Consider the following 17011-nt stretch of genomic DNA (forward strand, 5'->3'; position numbering starts at 1 on the left):
GAGGAGGCTTTATCGTTTCCAATTGAAGAAGGAAACCTCCATTAGAGATCACATGAACCACTACACTAAGCTTCTTGCGGATTTGGCGAATGTGGATGTCGTAATTGAAGATGAGGACAAGGCGTTGCTGTTGTTGAGTTCCTTACCTGACGAGGAATATGAGACCTTCGTTCTTACTCTGATTAATGGGAATGCATCACTTTAGTATAGTGAGGTCACTGCTGCATTGGTGAATTATCAGCTTCGGAAGAAGGATAAGGAGAATTTGACTGAGTCGGTAGCAGAGGCGTTGGTCGCAAGAGGGAAGAATCCAAACCGGAAGAATTGGAAGTCACAGTCTAGAGTAGGGCATCCTACAATTGGAAAAGATCAGTGTGCTTGGTGCAAGGAGACTGGTCATTGGAAGAAAGACTGCCTAAAGCTCGACGAATGGATGAAGAATAAGCAGAAGGGAAAAGGGAAGCAACCATCATCAGAAGCAAACATCGTATCGGATGGTAATAATTCTGACTCTTCTATTTATTCGCTTTCTATCAGTCCTACAGATAGCTATTCGGAGGAATCTGAATGGATGTTGGATAGTGGTGCGACCTATCATGTGTGCCCTAGAAGGGAATGGTTATCCAGTTTTGAAAAGCTGGTGGATAGTGGTGTGGTGTACATGGCTGATAACCGTGCATGCCAGATCCTTAGGATAGGAAGAATTCGCATAAAAATGTTTGACGGGACTGTTAGGGAGATAAATGATGTGAGATATGTTCCTTCTTTGAGGAAGAACTTGATCTCGATTGGAGCTTTGGTTGGAGAGGGTCTGAAGGTTCGTGTTGAGGACATGGTTCTCGAGATTGCGAGAGACTCTCGTATTTTGATGAAGGGCGTCAGGAGGAATAACATGTATTACTTGACTGGAGGTATAGTAACAGGTGGAGAGCTGGCGACTTCTGTTGATTCGGCTAGACTGTGGCATTTGGGGCTTGGCCATTCCAGTATTGATTCCTCGCATAGATTGAAAGAGGGTGCGAAGACCTGCGGTTTGAAGTCCAGTGAACATGTTGATGTGAGCAAGAAGACCGAGGTGAAGTTTGGCACCTCTATTCACCGAGTTAAGGGTCGTTCTAGAGGAGTTCACGTGGATGTTTGAGGGCCTTCCAAAGGGGCATCATTGGGAGGTAATAGGCGATTGGTTTCCTTGAGCCGAGCTCACGGCATTGCGAGACACTTCGTTGGGAAGGAAATCTTGGGGCAACTAGATAAGGTGACAAATTTGGAGAACCGTGCCTTGCTGGAGGAGGATCGGTGTTTGTTGTCAAGCAATGGTCTGCAGAAGAGTTTCTGGACAGAGGCTTCGACATATTTGAGTCATCCTATTGAAGAGTTGTCAACTGCTGTGATTGGAGGTAAAACTCCATTGGAAGATAGGTCTGGTAGTGTCACTTTGGTTGAGGCTTCGATGAGGAAGCCAATTGACTCTCAGCAGGTGGAGAGTTTTGGAAAGACCTTAGAGGTATCGCAGCGGGTGGAGATTGATGCTACTCCACATTGGGTGGGGATTTTCCCACATACTCCAGGTCATTCTGTATTGGTTGGGATTCCAGCTGAGGTGACACAGTGTGGAAGTCATTTGAATTCGGATGCAGATGATGAGTTGGGTTTTGACTCGAGTGCAGCTGATAGATGCAGTTTGGATACGACCATTGGTTTACCTCAGGTTGAGGTGTTTGAGACCATTGGAGGTGCTATCAGCCGCAGAGTTGATGATATTGGAGAAGGGTTGCGAACTCTTCTATTGGATTGAGGTCATTTGTGGCCATTTGGGTGAACTATGTTCGGCTTGATTCCTTGGGCAAGAGGATACGTAGGCAGTCTTTATGATACAGTCGGGTTGGATTATTTGATGGGGGTGAGATCGATTTGGTGAGTTGATACTGACATTTGGAGAGTGTTTGCATTCTCATTTGGGTTCTCGACTTGTTATGGATTGAGTCTGTTGTCATGAATTGTTTCATGGTGTACTGGACACAACAAGTGAGACATTTGGTTTGGTTGGTGTCGGTTCAGTTTTGGGAAAACTTCACCGATGTGGAGAATTGTGGATGTGGGGTCCACCCACGTTGATGGCTTTTCCCAGCCATATTGTGTTTCCACGTGAACTCAATTGTTTCTGCGTGAAGACTTCGGTTTTGTCCAGCGGACAAAGTGAAAGCCCACCCGATAGCCTATACAAGCCTATATATACTATTTGGTTTCTAGGGCATTGTGGAGCAAGGTGGATTCTTTTTTTCGGCGGCTTTGTTTCTTGGAGAAAACGCAGCAAAGAAAAAGGAGAAGAAGAGGGAGTGCAGGTACAGTATGAGGTGAAAAACAGAGGTTCTTTTTTTGGCAGCGTGTAAGGCTTTGACAGGGTCTTGGATTGCGTGCAACAAGAGAAATAGAGTGTTTTTTTTACTGCTGTTGTGAGAGATTAGAGAGTTAGTTTGAGGGTTTAGTTTGTGAGATTGTAAACCTTTTGTATTCTCTCTCTAATAGTAGATCTCCCCCTCCTTGCCCCGTGGACGTAGGCAGTTTGCCGAACCACGTAAAATTAGTTTGTTTGAGTTTGTGGCCATTGTAATAGTTTTTAGGATCCCTCGACGTGCAGTCCTAGAGCTGACGAGAGGAAGAGCTAATATCCCACTTTGATGGGATATTAGGCTTCAGATTCTTGTTCCCTTTGAGAAACAAGAATTCTTATCGATCTTTCTCTCTTATTGTGCACCAGAAACTCTGCCGAAATTTCCGCTGCGTACAACAAGCCTCACATGTGATTTTAAAAATTTAAAATCACATGTGGGGCCCGGTGTACTGTAGCAAATAAGAGAGGGGGTGTGGTTGGGGGTGTGCCCCTATCATTTTCCTTTTCTATATTACTATTTAGTCTAAGGGTTCAAATCCTCTCCAATGAGATAATAATCCTCACCGTCTAGCCCAATTTCTAAGGATAAGACAAAGTCACGCACAATTTTTTGTTATTATCTTAAAAACCATTGTTGTGAAGACTACTAATGCGATAGTGGAAACACTATATGGTCGTATCTTATCCTTTGAAATTAGAATGCGTGGTTAGGATTTGGGAAGTTGGGCCGTCTCTACTTATTCCATTAGGGGATGTTTGGTTAAAAAAATCCCTTAAAAGCCTGTCAAAGTGTCACTTCTTTGGCAGACTTTAAGCAAAAACGCCTCTAAAAAATGATTTTGCTTGAAAGCCTGCTAAAAAGTGACACTTTTGACAAGCTTTCAACGGTGGTTTTCCCTTAAAAACAGGGAACCAAACAGCCCCCTAGAATCAAATAAGGTTTTCATTATATGCTTGAACCTATGGGTTGGTGAAATACTAAAATTGCTTTAGTCATGTGTTCCAATAGTTGCAGAGAAAAGAATGTGTATTTAATTATTGACTCTTTTAGGACTTGTGCAATTGTGTGAACCCATGCCGACTAGGCTGGTTGTGGCCCCATTTCCCCCTGTTTGCCCTTTGAAAAACTTTAAAACCCACACAATATTTTAATGCAAGTCACATAACAGAGGGCCGCCGCCCCCTTCTCTTTTTCACCCTTTGTTTTTTTTCTTTCTTTTTTCCTTTTTTTTTGGGAAAAATATGTCTGGACCCCAAAAGCAAAAACTTCATGTGTTGCAGTCCCTTCTAGTTTTTCCCATATGGTTCAGTCCCTTGAAGTGTGACATTTTGTGCTACAGTCTCTTTTTAGCAATTATTACATGTCAGCTAAGCTTAAATCCCCAAAATATCCTTATCCCCTCCCCTCGGCCACCTCGATCTCATCGATTCCCTTCTCTTAAATAATTTAGAAGAAAAAAAAATATCCACTACAATTTATCTACCTCATCAAGAAGCTCAGTCTGTCCCTTTCCTTCTTCAACTGTAGCTAAAGCCTTCTCATGCGAACCATGTTGAAGAAGTCAAGAAATATGATCTTCAACATCTCTAGAGAGAACAAATATGTTAAGATTTTTATCAAACCAAATATGTAGTTCTACAAGTTCCCTAGTCTGTGGACTATAACACAGTTAGAACTAACACGCCAAAGGGGGGGGGTCTAAATCTTCACCTTTTAATTGAATCCGCACTCATTTTCGTGAAATTCTGGTTCTTGTATGCATTGGCTATTAATGTATAAAAAAGCATGAGAATTTATGAAGCGATCAAGGATGTGGAAGTGAACGAGAAGGCGTTAAATCTAGAACTAACATGCTGCGTGTTAGAATTATAGCGAAAACAGCATTGTAAACATACCTAAAAAATCAGAACTAACATCAGAGCTTACAGAACTAACATCAGAGGTCACAAAACTAATATCATAGCTTGAAGAACTAAAATCATTTTACACACAGATGTAGTTCGAATCTGAAAAACTCAAAAGATCAAAGTTGTAGGTCTCTTCAACAGCTTTTCAACGTATCTCAAATCACCTCATTCCAAGATCGTATGAGAAAGTTATAACCAAAATACAGATCAAATGAATAATTTGAATCCGTAATTTGAATATATCATGATAAATGATAATAACTATGTAATATGATTATAAATAACATTTATCGATATTTGAGTATGCTAAGAATTAATTTGGGATCAATTTAATATATATATATATATATATATATATAATATATTATATATATATATATATATATATATATATATATATATATATATATATATATATATACTATATATAAGATATATATATATATATATATATAAATATATATATAATTATATATTGAGAATATGTGTGCCTTACTTGCGGCCAATGATCCCTTGGTAGTGATGTGGACACATTTGTCCATACATCACACCTTGAGTTGGTTGACGGCTCCATCTTCAAGGTGTGATGTTATGGACCAGATAGTGTCCACATCGACTACCAAGCATCCTTCGGTACAAGATATACTCATTTCCTCTCTCTCTCTCTCTCTCTATATATATATATATATATATATATATATATATATATTAATATATATATATATATTTATATATATATATATATATATATATATATATATATATATATGTGTATGCTTTAGGTGGCGTACCAAAGCCACAAAAAGTTGGGCTTTGGTAGTGAGGTTGTCAAATCCCCCTCCACTCAATTCCAAATATGGGAAACAATTACATGGTACGTGAGTGGATGGCCGGATGTGCACACATCGACTACCAAGCTACAAAATTTGTGTTTCGGCTACCAAGCATACCCATATTTTCATATATAAATATATTATATATATATATATATATATATATATATATATATATATGCCTGAAGCTGGAAAAACTTGAAAGACCAAAGTTTTAGGTCTCTTCAACAGCTTTCCAACGCATCTCAAATCACCTCATTCCGAGATCGGACGGAGAAATTACAGCGAAAATAACATTGTAAGCATAATATGGGAGCTCACAGAACTAACACCATAGCTCACAGAACTAACATGGGAACTCACATAACTAACATCATAGCTCACATAACTAAAATTATTTTACACACAGATATGGTTCGAATCTAAAAAAAAAATCAAAAGACCAAAGTTGTAGATCTCTTCAACAGCTTTTCAACGCATCTTAAATCAATTCATTCTGAGATCGGATGAGAATGTTATAACCAAAATACAGATCATATGAATGATTTGAATCCGAAATTTGAATATATCATGATAAATGATAATAAATATGTGAGGTAAATTTGAATATATCATGATAAATGATAATAACCATGTGAAATGGTTATAAATAACATTTATCGATGTTTGGGTATGCTAGGAATTGATTTGGGATCAATTTAATATATATATGTGCCTGAATCTGGAAAAACTCAAAAGACCAAAGTTGTAGGTCTCTTCAACAGCTTTCTAACGCATCTCAAATCACCTCATTCCTAAATCGAACAGAGAAATTACAGTGAAAACAACATTGTAAACATAATATGGGAGCTCACAGAACTAACATGTGAGCTCACAGAACTAACATCATAGCATACAGAACTAATATGGGAGCTCACAGAACTAACATCATAGCTCACAGAACTAAAATTATTTTACACACAGATGTAGTTCGAATCTGAAAAAACTCAAAAGATCAAAGTTGTAGGTCTCTTCAACAGTTTTTCAACTCATCTCAAATCACCTCATTTCGAGATCGTATAAGAAAGTTATAACCAAAATACTGATCATATGAATAATTTGAATCCATAATTTGAATATATCATGATAAATGATAATGAATATGTGAGGTAAATTTGAATATATCATGATAAATGATAATAACTATGTGATATGGTTATAAACAACATTTATTGATATTTGAGTATGCTAAGAATTAATTTGGGATCAATTCAATATATATATATATATATATATATATAAACTGAATCTGGAAAAACTCAAAATACCAAAGCTGTAGGTCTCTTCAACAGATTTCTAACGTATCTTAAATCACCTCATTCCGAGATCGGACGGAGAAATTACAGCGACAACATTGTAAACATATATAGGAAAACATCAAAACTAACATCAGAGTTCACAGAACTAACATGGGAGCTCACAGAAATAACATCATAGCTCACAGAACTAAAATTATTTTACACATAAATATAGTTCAAATATGAAAAAACTCAAAAGACCAAAGTTATAGGTCTCTTCAACAACTTTCCAACGCATCTCAAATCACCTCATTCCGAGGTTGGATGAGAAAGTTATAACCAAAATACAAATCATATGAATAATTACAGAGGTTCTAATAGGTATCAAAAACTACAACTGTTTGATTCAATTACAGAGGTTCTTTTACTCCTTAGACAATGGTATGAGCAAAAAAATAAACAAACGCAATAATCTCCCTTATCATCAATAGTTGACTTTCTCTTCCTCCAGAAAAAAACAGTTAACCATTCAAAACGAAGCTGAAGAAGCCTTCAACTCCTCTAACATCTTCTTCAGTGTTGGTTGATTCAATGCCACATTTCCAAATTCAATGCTCGAGTATTTCTTGTACACTACTCCTAATTTACTCTCAGGTGCAGATGAGTGAGACTTAAGCAAAATTTGAGAGCAATCCCTACACAATGCAGCAAATTGTATTAAGAAAAATTTACAGGACATAATTTGGACTTATACAAGTTGTTAAGAAAAATTTGCAGGACATAATTTGGACTCATAGAGTATTGTATCAGACCCAACTTAGCAAAAATTACAACATCCTCGATCATAGAGTTCTGTATCAGACCCAACACGGTGTGTTAGTTCTAACACACCGCGTGTTAGTTCTAGTTTTAACGCCTTCTCGCTCACTTCCACATCCTCGAGACGTAGTCGAGGGCGAGGCGGGGAGCAGTGGTGAGCTACGGCGACGAGGTTGGGCGGAGGAGAGGAGGGGAGACGGCGGCGAACCTGAGGGGAGACTTGGGGGCCTGGGCGGCGACGGTGAGGAGGGCGAGGGCGAGGACGACGAGCTTGAGAAAGCCCTTGGTTTTAGAGAGAGATAGGAGAGAGAGAGAGGAGATGAGAGAGAGAGAGAGAGAGAGAGAGAGGATATGAGTGCCGGGTCTGAGGAATTGAGGGGAGGGGATAAAGATATTTTGGAGATTTAAGCTTAGCTGGCATGTAATAATTGTTAAAAAGGGACTGCAGCACAAAATGTCACACTTCAATAGGTTGAACCACATGGGGAAAACTAGGAGGGGCTGTAGCAGATGAAGTTTCTGCTTTTGAGGCCCAAACACATTTTTTCCTTTTCTTTTTCTTTTTCTTTTTTAAAATTTTGTGAGCGTATGACTAAATGGGCAAATGAGCTTTACAGAAAGAGGGGGGACAAGAGTTGGTGACACAAAAAAGAACCCATATCTTTGCTTTCTTTGAATTGATTTATTTGGTTTCAAGCATCTTCCACACATCTCCATGGATCTGCTGATTCAAAGCATGATGAAGATGGGTGTGGCGAAGTCCACAGGTTCAAAGTTTTCTTTTTTGAGTTCCCACTCGCTTTGCTAATTGCTTTACAGGCAGAGAGTCTGATAACAGATCATGCGGCTGAAAGATGACAAGGGTTAATCCTGATAAGATTTTTCTTCACACAACTTTTTAAGGTAGAAACAGAAAAATACTTGCTGGGTTGTCAAAAAGATACAGTTTTGGCAATTGAAAACCTTAATAAAGATGATGCATACAAGTCAAATTGAAAGTGAAAACATAATAGTTATCGCTAAGATTGAATAAACATATTTCATTGACAGAATAAGCACCATACACATAAGCTTATTGATTTTGACCAAAACCACCCTTTTCCATTTAGCATGTCACAACGAAAAAAAAAGTAAGGTATTTATCCTGATAATTCCATATAGCCTATTTGGGATGAAGTTCATCCCACATAGGGAAAGCAGAAACATCATGCTCAAGGTCAGGACACAAACAAAACGATATTATCTCACCCACAACACCAAAGTTTCACCATACAACTTTCGATGGTAAAATCACCTGGCGAATGAAATGTTATTCAGCACAAGCATCTGATCTCTACCGTAGACTGGTATGCATCATATTTGTAGGTAATAATGTAGATAATTGATAACAAGTGACGATATGCGTTTGTTATGAGATAAACACACAACACCACTCATTTACAAAGGCCAGAACTTGATAGAAATAACAGGAAGCTGCACCAACCTCCCACAATTTAGGTAACAGCAGCAATGAATTTACACATTTAAACCATTAAAAACTTCCACTTCACAAATTCTGCACTTGCAAGGAGTCCACATCAACCGATTCCCTATTGGAGTATTTGAAGAATTAAGTACCTGCCAAATACATTTTTAACGTAAGATAACGAGTCTTGTTCAAATAATGTTCACAACGGTTACAGTAGAGATACAATAAGTCCATAACGAAAATCAAACGCTGAGCAAACCGGTCAAACTCACGGACCTGGCATCTTAGAATAATAAAAATATGCCTGGAATGTAAGAGCTTCTGAGTATCAAAAAGTATTTACTATAACTTTCATGTCCAACTATGCGCTCACAGGAATCATGTCAGTTAAAATAACATAAACCTATCCACAAACAAACGGGATCGAAAGAAAAAAAATCTCTAACAAGCTCAAGCTCGACCTTCAGAAATATTTAGATTTTTATTGGAGAATGTACAGATAAATCATACTCCCTTTAAAAGCACGAGTTCGAAAAATATTTTTTAGACAAATATACCGCTTTATAGTTTGAACTACCTTATCTATAATCAAATTCTAATTTTCAATGGTCAATATTACCCTTCATTATTTTGAATATTTTATTTATATCTTAATCTATCATAATCATAATCATATCTTATCCTAATCCTATGTGAACCATGTTTAGCTTAACAATTTAAAAAAACTAATATTAATAAAATATATAAAACATAAAAATGATATTAGTTTGTTAAGATAAAGAAATTACAAGTAGATAACATATTATAATACATGAAGTATTAAAAAAACCATAAAAAGTTTTAAAATTGCAGAAAAGACCCTAAAAAGTTTAAAATTATAAAAATCATCCCAATGTCTCAAAACTTAAAATAAAAAACATGAAATTAAAAAATTAACATCAGTTTACAAAGAATTTAAAATTTACAGTTAACATCTCAATGTCTCAAAAATTATAGAAACACCCTCAAAAGTTTAAATTACAGACAAGCACATTAAAATTCTAAAATTTTAAAACTTACAAACAACACAGATGAATTCAACAGATTACCATGATACACCTAAAATTTTTGACATTTAAATTTAAATTTTTTAATTAACACCCTTAATATCTCAAAAATTATAGAAACACCTTTAAAAGTTTAAATTATAAAAAGCCACCTTAAAATTCTAAAATTTGTAAATAACATAAGATGAATTCAAGATATTACCCTTAGACACCTAAAAAATTAAAATTTGCCGAAATTAATCTCAAAATTAAAAAAAAAACTCCTTCAAAATTTAAAAATCGTAAAAAAACTCTAAATTTTCAAAATTTTTAACTAGCACATATCAAATTCGTCGATTGGTACACCGCTAAAATTTAATATTTTTCAAAATTAATCTATAGTTTTAATAATGGTAAAAGACACCCTCAAAATTTTTGAGTTACAAGAAATATACTAACATTTAAAAAATTACCACCAACACATGAAACATAGAATTTACAACTACCAAACTTAAAAGTAAATTTTTTTAAAAAATCTTTCAAAATTTTAAAAATTACAAATCACACCCTCAAAGTTCAAAACCACAAAAATGGGCTAAAATTTTAAAACTTGACAAAGAAAAGTGTAATTGTTTGGTATTTTTCATACATATATATATATATATATATATTAAAATTTCTAATTTAGGGATTTACTATCCATTTTCAGCATCTAAGAATAGTCTAAGTTGATACTGGTATACAAAAACAATATGAATTGATTAAAAACATCTGGTTAATGGATAAAATTTTTAAAAATATTATAGATTAAAAATTATCGGCACTATATAAATTAAAGTAATTTCATATAATTTTAGTAATAAGTTGGGGTAGCCAAAATACATTCGTAACATTAATTGATAGATGTTTAAATCCATAGAAATGATAAAACACTATAATATTATACCTTAGCATTAATTGATTTTAATTTAGAAACTTTAATCTTTGACGTTAATAATATTTATAGGGTAAAAGAATACAAGGAATTACATATGGAGAAACTATTAGAATATTTAGAGATAACTTTAAAAGAATTGAGTTATTTCCATTGCAAATGGGAAAGTGATGGAAATAAATCTAAAATTCAGAAAACGTCAATGAATCACTTGAATTGGCATTAACATAAGACATATCTATTAATGAAGCACTGAATGAGTTACATTAAAAAATAATTTAATAACTTTATCCTAATCAAAGAAAAAATCTTCATGGAAGACATAAGAAAAATTAGTAAGTATTCATAAATTCCATACTGTGTTCTTCAAATTAAATATTAATATTATAATCTAAGAGAAATTGGTAATGAATAATGCAGGTATTTATTTTAGATCTTTATGGAAAATGACAGGGATAGAGCAAAGATTATATTATTGAAATAACAGAAATTCTTATTGGATACACATCAGAAGAATTCATTTTAGAAGAAAATAAAGAGATAGCTTCTAATTTATTTAAGTAATAAATTAGGAACACAAAGAATTTTATATATATGAAATTAATATTTATTCTCATTGAAATAGAAAAAAAATCAAAGTCTATATTTTGAGCAGTTTGTGTTGAACATCATAAGTACATTTGACTTCTTTGTAAAGTTAAATGAGATGATAAAAAATTAACGAGCCTAGGAAAGATAATAGCATAAAAAATACAAAATTAGCCTGATGTCACAATTGATGTAGATGATGAAGACAATACTCTAGAATTGTCCGAGAAATGATAAATGATAAACCTGAAGAAGGATTGATCTTAACTCAATAAAAAATAAAATAGAAGAAATAAAAACAATATTTTATGAATATTTTATAGAATAGTTTAATTATTTTGAGTGAAATTAGGAATCTTTAGAAGGGAGTTTCATGAATTTTTTTCAGTACTTTTATATTCTTATGTGGATGTTTTTATCATATAAAAGTATACTAGAGTTAGTATTAATCTTTAATTTATATTTTTTTATGAAGCCTATTAATGATTAGGAATAAACTTCATATTCTCTTTTGCATCGTTTTAACATACTTTAAATCAATCATTTTGCCATATTGGTTTTAAATATTCACCTTCCTTGTATAACACTATTTTAATATTTTTCACTTTGCAATGCTATACTTTCTCAAATAAAGCTTAGTTTTATATCAGTCAAAAATAATATGAAAATTTAAATTATTTTTAAATTATATTTATTTTTTGTTAATTCAAATATCAACATGAAAATTTAAATTGGGTGTATCCCATTTAAACAAACATAAAAAAATAATCGGAATGTAAGAGTTTAAAGAAAAAATGAGCACAAACTGCCAAAAATACTTAATCATGGTATTAAATCACGTGCATTGCACGTGTGTAAAAACTAGTATTAGTAAAAATTACTGCATATATTTTAATGCATACACTTCACTGTTTAGTACTACCTAAGAACAGCATGCTGAAGACTGTGTTTGTCCAGCTGGTTTATCGGCAAGGACCATCCCTGTTGGTTGCTGAGCTGGCTGAGCACGAGGCAGCCTTTTTGCTGCAAGCACAAATAGAAGAGGGAATTTCAGAACGTCAACATTAAAAAGATAATAACAAACAAAGATAATAACAAACAAGGAATTGTCTGGAAACTGCCTTCAGATACAGAGAATATAGATGACTTAAAACTTCTGAGATAATATAGGTAAATCACTGTAATGATATTAAGTGTTTTGTAGATATCATGTGACAAAAAATCATGAACTTTAAAAAAACTGTACACAGAACGAACTGAAAAAATTACTATGTCCTACTTCACTGAAAATTAAAAAAATCAACATGTTCCTTCTCATAGAAATAATATATTTCAACGGATCAATTAGATCTTCAATAAAAGTTATGAGATAGAGTAGTTGTTATCTTGGTAAAGTAACTGACATGACTGTGGTTCTGTTTGAGACAAAAGCCATGGCGATAACTGCGAGATATGCTAGTATTCTGCTTGCCTGACACTGAGCATTCATCATACTTGAGACGACTTTTGGAACATGATAAAAGTTTAAACCAACATAAAAAACACCCTCCTTAGTTTCCTAAACTGATCTTGTTTTTCACTATCTCATTTTAACATCAATGGCTAAAGATATGGTGGGACAACTTTACCCTCATTAACCATCCACAAAAGTCTGCACTGAAATATAAGAAAAGACTTGTTCTTTTTTCAGAACAGCAAACAGAAAGTTACAAGAACAAGTTGAACTTGATAAATTTTCCATTAAAAAAGTGTGACAAGCAAGAATGGCTGAACAGCTCCACTTTCCTAGACAATGAAGATCAACTGATGCTTATTCTGGAGGGTAAGGTTACTTTGACATTTTTTTTGGTCAGCAATCCTACTTCTACGCACAAAATGAAAATGGTGAACAGCTGAAGTTACCAACCCAAACAACCTAAGCCAATAAGCAGACAGCGGAAGCAACCAATCCAATAGGAAATCATTAACTGGGTTGCTAATTAATGAAATCGTTTACTCACTAAGCACAGTATTCTGTTTGCTTGCCTTAAACAAACCTCCAGCTTTTTTACCTTTGATATCACATTTTCAAGGTTTTATAGCAAATCCTCTCCTGTTTTATATAGCATTTGCACCAAAAAAATAAAAAAAAATTAAAAATAAAATAATAAAAAAATAAACAAAAGATCAGCAGACAGACATATAAAGCAAGGCAAGAATCAGATCTAATGAAATACTTTTAATAAGCCATGATCCATTCTCATGGAAAAGTCTGGAGGGGTTAGGCACAGACAGCAGTAACAGCTTGAATTTCCAAATTGTCGCCTTGAATATTACAGTGGTAACACCAAAGAAAATCAACAACCACCACATCTCCAAGCTAATGCATTTAAAATTTACCAAGTTTGGGACAAAATAAAATCTAAATCTGTACCTATTTCATAAAATATGTCATTCACGTTTATGGCTGTCTTGGCAGAGGTTTCCATGAAAAAAAGACCATTCTCCTCAGCATACTTGCGTGCTTCCTGTAGCATAGACATCAGAAGCATTGGACAAGCATCACAAGCCAATTAGCACAAAATAGTACATGAAATGTTCATCTAAGTTACATCCTAGTATGGCATAATAAATCTGAAGACAACCAAAGGTCCGAAACATTTCCCACGAGATGAAATCATGGAAAGTATGCAAGATTAATCAAAAGATTAAAACCTAGGTAACACGGACGCTTCGTTTTGGGTGCCGTGTCTGTGTCTGACACTTGTCCGACACCGACTCTCCACGAACTCTCCATGGACACTTGTGGTTCAAAGAAAAACCCAATTTCCCCATTACTTATACCCTAAAATAGTTTATCTAGTAATATAAGGTCCAAAACCAATTTTTTTAACCCGAAAACTGAAACCCATTACTTATATTTTTAAAAACCACCATCATATTATCCCATGTGGTCAAAACTAACTTCTTGTTCTTAAATCTTATTCTTGATTTGATTTAACTTGATTCTTAAATGTTATAGATAATAATAGAAAGAAACACACAAATGTTATTCGTATTTTCATTAGATATTTGATCATGTGTGTATGTGTTAACGCGTCCACTTATCCTACATTTTACTAATTTGCCGTGTCTCGTGTCCGTGTCTGTGCTGCCTAGATTAAAACCAACAGTTAGAACATGATCATGAGCATCACTTTGAACCTTAGGCAATTAAAACTATTACATAATTGTTGAAAAAGGCTTCTGAAATTTAGACCTTGACAGTGCATTTTTCCATTAGATGTTGCAGTTTTGTGCATAGCATGGACCATATATTTTAGGTGTATCAATCTTCTATAGTTAAAAACATTTTCAATGAAAGTTTGGGGGAAGATTATGACTTCCCCCAACCCTACACACTTAACACAGAAAATAAGAGCATCGTTACATATCATTTACTAGATAACAATACAATATGTAATGCCTATCATTATCTGACCCTCCGACAGAGAATAGGTTCAACACAGGGGGAAACATCATAAGCATGCAAGACACCTCATCTGATGTGCGTCATCAACCAACAGCTAATGAGAACAATGTTAAGTGTTAGCCCTATTAGTTAGTGGTGACAATATTATACCATGTAATACTCAACACCCATTAATACCCTTTTTCTTCTCACAACTCAGATAATTAATAAGTAACATTATTAATCGGAAGGTCTCATCAATGAATCTTTCCTATCCAGAGAAATATTTTATACACCACTGAGTAGTGTAATTTCATGTTAGACATAACAAGTCAATCTGCATTGTTTTATCATTTACTTGACAACTTAAGTAAGAAAAAAAATATATCATTATTAATAACTAAAAAGTAAAAAATCAAATCCTAAACTTTTTTTTTACTAGTTGAATATTCTGTCACAAATGATAAAGATAAGCATGGCTAAGCAAAGATAATTTTACTATCCAGAAAGAGGTATAAAATACTAGACACATCAGCTGCAATATTTCTTACCTAGAAAGATCCTTCATTACTAGTCTGTAGCAAATCCTCAAGGAATGTTCGCATTTAGCAGTTAAGACATCCTTCAAATTCAGTTTCTAGTTTACACAAAAATGTCATGATTACTGTACATGTCCAATTGTCCAGTATTCAGATTAAGAATTTGAAAAGTGTATATGGTATGATGACTGTCTTTAAATGTATGGAAAAAAAAACTGCAGCATGGTAACATGGAACTATTGTTGAACTTTTGTTGTCCAGGCCCTACTAGAGCATACTAAACAGTGTCAACTAGATACATGAGCCCCTAACAAAACCTGGATTAGGTTATCCAAGCAACTACCCACAAGTATAAGGTAACAGTTTTGGATAAGAGGAAATTAAACTGTCAGAAACATAAAAAGGGAGCATACTGATAATACTTGCCTCAGTTTCCACCTTCCTTTTCTCTTCCAAATCAGCTTTATTTCCAGCAAGAGCAGTCACCATGTTTGGATTACCTAAACCAACACATTACTTTGAAACTCATTATCACAGGGGAAAATCAAATATGAAAAATCTCCTGCTTCAAATTCATAATTCAAAGGAGTTCCCAAAATACATTCATCTGCAATTCACTATCTACGCGATGTCCAATAGATTACTTATTTTAATACTCTCAAATTTTAATTATCTCACTCAGTATTTCTTGCACCCTTATTAATAACTGTTGCTGTTAATTACTCGGCTTACTTGCCATTATCTAAAATCACCTTTATACAGTATTTACTGGCCAGTATTTTAAAAATTTACACTAGTTAGCATAATCCATAACAAGTTCAAATTATGAAACTATATTGATCACAATGGTTAAACATAAAATCATTGCACAAACCTTGCTTTTGAAGCTCTTGCACCCACTTCTTAGCTTTCTCAAATGATTCCTACAATCCAAATGCACCATGTATTATTAAGAAAAAGCCCAAATTTTAGCACCCACCAATTTCAACATCCAAAGGGCACTAATCTCACCGTGCTTGTAATATCATACACAATAACAGCAGCTGCTGCTCCTCTATAATACATAGGAGCCAAGCTATGGTACCTCTCTTGACCCGCAGTATCCCAAATCTCAAACTTCACCGTCGCGTCATTGACCGCCAACGTCTGCGAGAAGAACGCAGCTCCAATCGTCGATTCCTGCCACCAAAACCCTAAATTTTCAAAACCCTAACCCTAATCCCCAAAAAGAACCCTAACCGAGCATCAAAATTTTAACTTTTTTTCACCTGGAACTCGAGGAACTGGCCCTTAACGAATCGGAGCACGAGGCTGGACTTCCCCGCTCCCATGTCGCCTAGCAAAACCTAGGGTTACAGAGATCGAGGGTAAAAATCTGAGATCGAAATTGGGGGTTTTGGGGAATTGAGAGGGTTGACTTACGAGCTTGGCATTGAGATTGTTGTTGCCGATCGTCGCCATTGGAGGGATCGCTGGCTCGATCGAGAAACTAGGGTTTTAGAATTTGGAATCCTGTGAATTAATTTTGAAGAAAGAGAGACAAAATGGAAAAAGAAAGAGGGGATCGCTTCGAAGTCTTGAGCTGTTGACATTGGATTTTTATTTGCAAGAAAAAGACGATTATGCCCTTCAATTTGTACCGTATGTAGGTTGCGTGCCTTCATCGTATTTTATATATTCGGAGTTTCTGCTGCCTCTATGTATATATTCTTATTAGTTTTTTCCCTTTTTTTTTTCCTAAAAACCATCTTAAAAAATAGGTTAATTATATGAAAATCATCTTTTATTTTAAATTTAT

General features: G+C 34.6%; 1 protein-coding gene across 1 annotated transcript; it reads right to left on the reverse strand.

Annotated features, from left to right (window-relative positions):
• Nucleotides 8450–16799, reverse strand: LOC109825720 (ras-related protein Rab5). The gene is made up of 8 exons (XM_020392595.1): nucleotides 16636–16799; nucleotides 16482–16559; nucleotides 16225–16392; nucleotides 16088–16136; nucleotides 15640–15713; nucleotides 13658–13751; nucleotides 12167–12267; nucleotides 8450–8846 (listed from the first exon to the last, which is right to left on the reverse strand). The coding sequence occupies exons 1-7, from the start codon at nucleotides 16672–16674 to the stop codon at nucleotides 12167–12169; spliced, it is 603 nt and encodes a 200-aa protein (XP_020248184.1). The 5' UTR covers nucleotides 16675–16799; the 3' UTR covers nucleotides 8450–8846.

The sequence above is a fragment of the Asparagus officinalis genome, chromosome 10 (assembly GCF_001876935.1).
Source record: "Asparagus officinalis chromosome 10, Aspof.V1, whole genome shotgun sequence".
In the NCBI taxonomy this organism is placed as follows: domain Eukaryota; kingdom Viridiplantae; phylum Streptophyta; class Magnoliopsida; order Asparagales; family Asparagaceae; genus Asparagus; species Asparagus officinalis.